The sequence below is a fragment of the Notolepis coatsorum genome (genome assembly GCF_963971535.1).
Source record: "Notolepis coatsorum genome assembly, chromosome: 9".
Classification (NCBI taxonomy): Eukaryota; Metazoa; Chordata; class Actinopteri; order Aulopiformes; family Paralepididae; genus Notolepis; species Notolepis coatsorum.
The window spans coordinates 73,359,511-73,365,510 of NC_140173.1; the positions used below are offsets into that span (position 1 = coordinate 73,359,511).

The window sequence follows — 6,000 nt, forward strand, 5'->3', positions numbered from 1 at the left end:
AACTAAGATGCGCACATGAAAGCATATTCCTCTTCAGTATACAATAAATACAAAGTTCTTGAGCAAAATGCATGATTGCGTTGGTAGTTCAGCACTTACAAGCAGCGCTTCGGACAAAACGGCAATAAATAATATTTCCTTGCTTTCAACTGCATTGAATCCCGTAAAAGAGGATTTTGTAAGCTATATCCGTCAAGAGCAGTGATGAAATTATACAACATGACAGTTCAACATGACCCCCCCTCTCATCGTGGCCCTCTCCTAGATGAGCCAGCTCCCAAATGTTTGGTAAACCGCTTTCAAGCGAGAGAGAGAGAGAGAGAGAGAGAGAGAGAGGGAGGGGGGGGTAGTAATATGAAAGTTAAGATTTCATGAACTGCAATGTGTTCCCCTTTTAAGATTTTTTACAAGTTAAAAACTTTGAAGTTAAGTAATTAAAAGATACATAGTCAAGTAATGAACATATAGCTCGAAAAAACTGATATCGTAGTAAGTATTTTTCTTTACTGTATTTTTTAAGTCCAGCTGAAATGTCAATCCACATCTTCTCACCATAAAAAAAAAAAAAAAAAAAAACTCAATAGAAGATGTTGTGCTGTACCTCAAAGCAACTCTCCTCAACACTGAACCACATATCCAGAGAGACAAAGCTGTGTGCTTCTCAAATAAACATCTCCGCTTAGTTCAAAACGTCATTGGATATACAATATCTTCTTTTCAGAATCAGAACAGGTTTGCTTCAATCCTCTTATAGGCTCGCACTGCTGTATATCTCATATACCATATTTATATTACATACAAGTACCTTTCTTGGTAAAAGCAAAAAAAAAATTATAATAATAATATATAGTATATAAGTGGGACAATGTCAGTCAGTATAAAGTTGGTGCATGGCAGGCCCTTCAGAAGCCTCTCTGATTTTAACCACAAATAACACCAGATCAGGGTTCAACGAAATGTCATACAAGAGTCTAAGGTAGTCACTATGAAATAATAATTTCAATAATAATAACAATTTATAATAATAATAATACAATTCTTTTATCGACTACATTTGTTGGTTGGTTTTTGATGGTTTTTGAAATGACAATCATTGAAGGACACACTTCTCCTCTTTCTTGGCCATCTTGCCTTTGTTCTGCTCCAGCGTCCTCTCCAGGTGCTCGTCCTCCTCCTCGGCCCTGCGGAGGGCAAAGGTCAAAAGGTCAGGGGGGAATGACAGGTACACAGCACCACGGCAACCAGTGCCATGCCACCTGTGGAGTGGCGTAGCGCCAGGGGCCGAGCTCCGACCTTTCACCCGCCTGGCGCCCCGTTGGCAGATGGTGCTGCCAATCTGGAAGGGATCCCATTGAGCTCCGCCCACGCAGGTGTACCACTACTGCCGTGTGAACAGGATGGCTGCTCTAGGATCAGATGTTAGACGGCTCTGTGGGGCTCCGGATGTCTACAGTTTGGGAGTGGACGCTGTTTTGAGAACTTACAGAAAAGGGACCTCCCATTTTCAAGCTGAATTTTCATTCTACAAATAAATACAACTCAACTTGCTGAAGAGTATTTTTTTTACTCCAGTCTTAGTGGACAGAGCTCATCCTAGTAGACAGTATTTTAATGGACAGTATTTACAGTGAAAAGTGCTAAACAGTATTTATTTTTTAATTCCAGTCTTACTGGACAGCATTTTTGTTTTAATTCCAGTCTTATTAGTCAGTATGTCCAGTCTTAGTGGACACCGCAGTGCAGTGCAGAAGAGTCTTTTTTTTTCCCCTTATGTATTTAATTTTTTTTTTTTTTTACTCCAGTCTTAATAGACAGTATTGTTTTTAAACTCCAGTCTTAGTGGACAGAGGGACACTTACTGTTTCTCCTGGGCGTCCAGGTCTCTGACCAGCGCGTCACGCTTGTTGACCAGTATGACCAGTTCATCCAGCAGCAGCTGTTCTCGTCTCTTCTGGGCCTCTGTCTTCTGCCAGTCTGTAACGGGACCAGACACACCACACACTCATTTACACTGGGATCCTGGAGGAGAGACACACAACCCAGGTCTACCTGGAGCACTACAGAGGAACCGGCCCCCATGAGGTTGGACAAGTCCCCCAGGATGGTTAGGCGACTCCTGGAATGGACACGTTCTCGTAAACACTGGGAGATGGTCTTCCAAGGCTGGGCAGGTCTACTATTCCCCCTGTGGACGAACAGGGCCTCTTAAAGACCACACGTCCTCAAAACAAGGGACATGTCGCTAGAAGGTTGGCCAAGTGGGCATGTGCTTGAGCAGGTGCTTCCTTCCAAATGAAGGAATGACCACAGTTTTCCCAAAATCCAGCTTATCTACCTAGGGATTGTCAAGACATGGGAATGTACATGTTGAAAAATTATATATGGATAATAAACAGTGAGAAAGATATCCGTCAACACAATGAAACATTCCTACGGCATGTTGGCCACTATTATGGCCTTTAGCCAATAAGATATGCTGTGCTACTCCGTGCATTCTTCTGCACACATGGATACAGAGGTATATAGAAATACACAACACCTCAAACCTTATTGTTGAGGTGTAACCTCATAGCAAAAAAATAAATAAAAAAGGCAACTCAACATCCTTCTTGGGAAAAAGCAGGTGAGCCAATGAACAGAAGACAAAAGCCCCCCTGACTCTTGTAATTCAGTTCACCCCAGTCTCTCCAGGAAGGGGTCCCACAGGGCCCAGATGGGACCCAGGTCCAAATCCCCTCAGCCTCTCCCTGGGGGTGTAGCCCTGCCCACAGGAGAGCACTCACTCCCCCTGGAGCTCAAATATCCGCCTGGCGCCCCAGCTCCAGATACACCCAAACACCCCCCCCCCACTGAACCACAGCACCGTAGAGATGACTGTGCTGTCCCACAGCCAAAGGGAAGCAAGGAAATGCAGCTACTCTCTTGAGTCAGTAAGAAAGTGCCGCCCCCCCCCCCCCCCCTCCCTCACTACATCCCAGCGAGAATTCAAACACGGCAGAGGCAGCAGAGGCACATTTAACTTCAACCCTCTATCAATATTTAACCACCTATTGATTCCAGAAGAAAAGGAATGTTGTAAAATGTCAGTCTCCAAAATACGTGTGGCTTTATTAAAAAATAAATATTTCCCCCCTCGTTGGGTCAAATCGGGCCGGTCAGGGTGTGTGTGTGTCACGCTGGGTCCACTGTGTTTGTCCTGAAAGGTCTGCTCCTTTGAAGTCGAGCACAGAGCGAAATGAACACAGTCCCAATATTTGGCTCTCTCCTCTCTCTCTCTCTCTCTTTACCGACCTTGTTCGTTCGTTCTCTTTCTTTCTTTCTTTCTTTCTTTCTTTCTTTCTTTCTTTCTTTCTTTCTTTCTTTCTTTCTTTCTTTTTCTCAGGGAAACCAAATTACTCTCCTCTTCAGAGAGTCGTGCCATTAGCCTGTGAGTGGAGAGGACTAATACTTCAAATATGCTAAAAATGTCCAAACCAGTTTTTGATGTGTTTTTTTTGGGTCGAGAGACAAAGAAGACAAGAGACAAAAAGGAAATAGAGAGAGAGGAACTCCTGGTACTCACACAATGCTGTGTCCAGTCATTATTAGCTTCAACTAATTACGGGACATGCATGTCTGACCCGTCGCTGCCCGCCATACCTCAATTATCCCACAATTCCCTCTCCACAAGACCTGCCCACAAGGGGTGGACACACACAAAAAAAAAATCTGTTCTCAAAAAAACAAAAAACAAAAACACTAAGTGGTGGGGGGGGGGGGGGGCTGTCCCCTTCTATCCCTCCCTCCTCCCTCCCTGCACAGCCAAGAAGCCAAAGCTCTGGTCAACCAGGGGGAGCCCATAGGGGTAAGCATGCTGCTGTCAATCACATGTCGCTCAGTCCCGCCCCCCTCATTAAGAGGGTAAACAATAAAGAGGGCCGATGAGAGACATGGCCAGGCAACACCAGAGCAGGGCAGGCTGGGTAACCAGACACCACCTCCCTACACCCCCCCCCCCCCCACCCCCATTCCCCAAAAAGGGAGGAGAGAGAGAGAGAGAGAGGGGTAAAAAGGGAGGGAAAATAGCCTAGTGCAAAGAGTGTGTGCAATTCTTTTGGATTACCCCCCCCCCCCCTCCTCTCTCTCTCCGGGTCCTGGGCGATCACGTTAGAGCTCACATGGCGGGTGCTTATTCAGATAACCTAGCAGACTGCACACCAATGGTAACCATGTGAGTCTGCACAAGGCACACAAGAATGCACTGGTTCAAATCCCCCATGAACCCCCCCCATATACCCAGCCCCCTCTACTGGTTAATTTATTCAAGAGTGCAAACTGCTCCAAAGCCTCCTTTTCTCTAAGCAAGAACAGAGGAGGAGGAGGGAGTTGGGGTGTTCTCCCATAAGAGAGCTGCCTTACATACATTTCCCATCTCTCTCTCTCCTTCTCCTCTCTCTCTCTCTCTCTCTCTCTCTCTCTCTCTCTCTCTCTCTCTCTCTCTCTCTCTCTCCTCTCTCTCTCACTCTCCTCTCTCCTTCTCACTCTCCTTCTCCTTCTCCCTCTCCCTCTTTCACCCACGGCTGACTGTTGGAACTTCAGCACAGCGGAACATGATATAAAACTTGAGAGAACGCTCTCCAGAGTCATCAGCGAGTGACGTTCAGGGCTACCCAGGCGAATATATGATCTTATTTCCCCCCCCCCCCCCTAGATTTCTCTCTCCCTCTCTCTCTCCCCCTCTCTCTTCTCTTGTTCGCGTGGAATGGCCCCCAAAAGCTGCGTTTGGCCCAGGGCCAAGTGGAGTCAAGAGACAAAGAGTCACCCAGGGAGGAGGAAGCTGATAGGGGAGGAAGATGGCCGACAAATAAATAATAACCGCCTCTGCTAACGTGACAAACAGCCAACGTGCATTTCAATTTGGTTATTACGTGCGCGAATGTCTTCTCTAAACTAACTCAAAGATCAAAACCATTTAGCTACTACATTATATCAACGTAAACGAACAGGTGAAGAGGACTGAACGGAGGTAGAATTCAAGAATCTGTGTCTGGCGTCGGGCCTAACGATCAGACAGACAATTCCTCACACTGGTGATGGAGCCGACAAGAGTCAATCCAATTCATTCATCAACCTGTAGAATAAAACTGTTCAAACATACGCTGCTATAAGCAGCGTTCAATCTCACGTTATCTACACCATGGGAGCTATTTGTTCAGACAGGCCAGGACATATTATATTATATATATTTTTGGAGAGAATGTGAGGGAAGATTTTGCACGTTTTTAAAAGCAACGTAACTCACTAAAACATGGAATTAGTTTCCACCGTTGTTCCTCGTCAAAAGTGTATAAACTCACAATATTATTACATATCAACAACGAGGAGAAACCTCGAGATAAAACCCTTGAGGCACTTTTCTGCAGAAATGGAAAATGACACTTAATGTGTGGGTTTCAAAAAATAAAAATAAAAAAAATAAACACAAAAAAAAACTGACAACAGGTGGAATGTAGATACTTGTTATCTGCGGTTCCAGTCAACTAGCAACCCTGAAAGAGTTAGCAACATCATCAAAGGGCGCCCATGTGATAGGATTCCACAGTGCACCTAATCAATCAGGGTCTCTGGCGTGCCACCCCGACGTGTAACAAAGCCCAAATAGATTTACAAATGGGGGTTGCGGGATAAGCTCCTGCATAGGATTACATATTGATTTTAAACATATAAAAAAGCTTATCATATCAAACCGTAGCAAGAAAAACTCTGGGACCTGGCTATGCATAAATCCCTTTTAGATGGCGAGAGGGCGTCCACTTTTTCACACACACACACACACACACACACACACACACACACACACACACACACACACACACACACACACACACACACACACACACACACACACACACACACACACACACACACACACACACACACACACACACACACACACACACACACACACACACACACACACACACACACACACACACACACACACACTTGAGGGGAGCCAAG

General features: G+C 45.3%; 1 protein-coding gene across 1 annotated transcript in view; it reads right to left on the reverse strand.

Moving 5' to 3' along the window:
• Positions 1-1,067: 1,067 nt before the first annotated feature.
• Positions 1,068-6,000, reverse strand: part of ehbp1 (EH domain binding protein 1) — a 398,684-nt gene continuing 393,751 nt past the window's right edge. The window contains 2 exon segments of the mRNA XM_084321912.1: positions 1,068-1,181; positions 1,860-1,974. Of these exon segments, the coding sequence (XP_084178038.1) occupies positions 1,091-1,181; positions 1,860-1,974 (206 nt within the window). The 3' untranslated portion in view covers positions 1,068-1,090.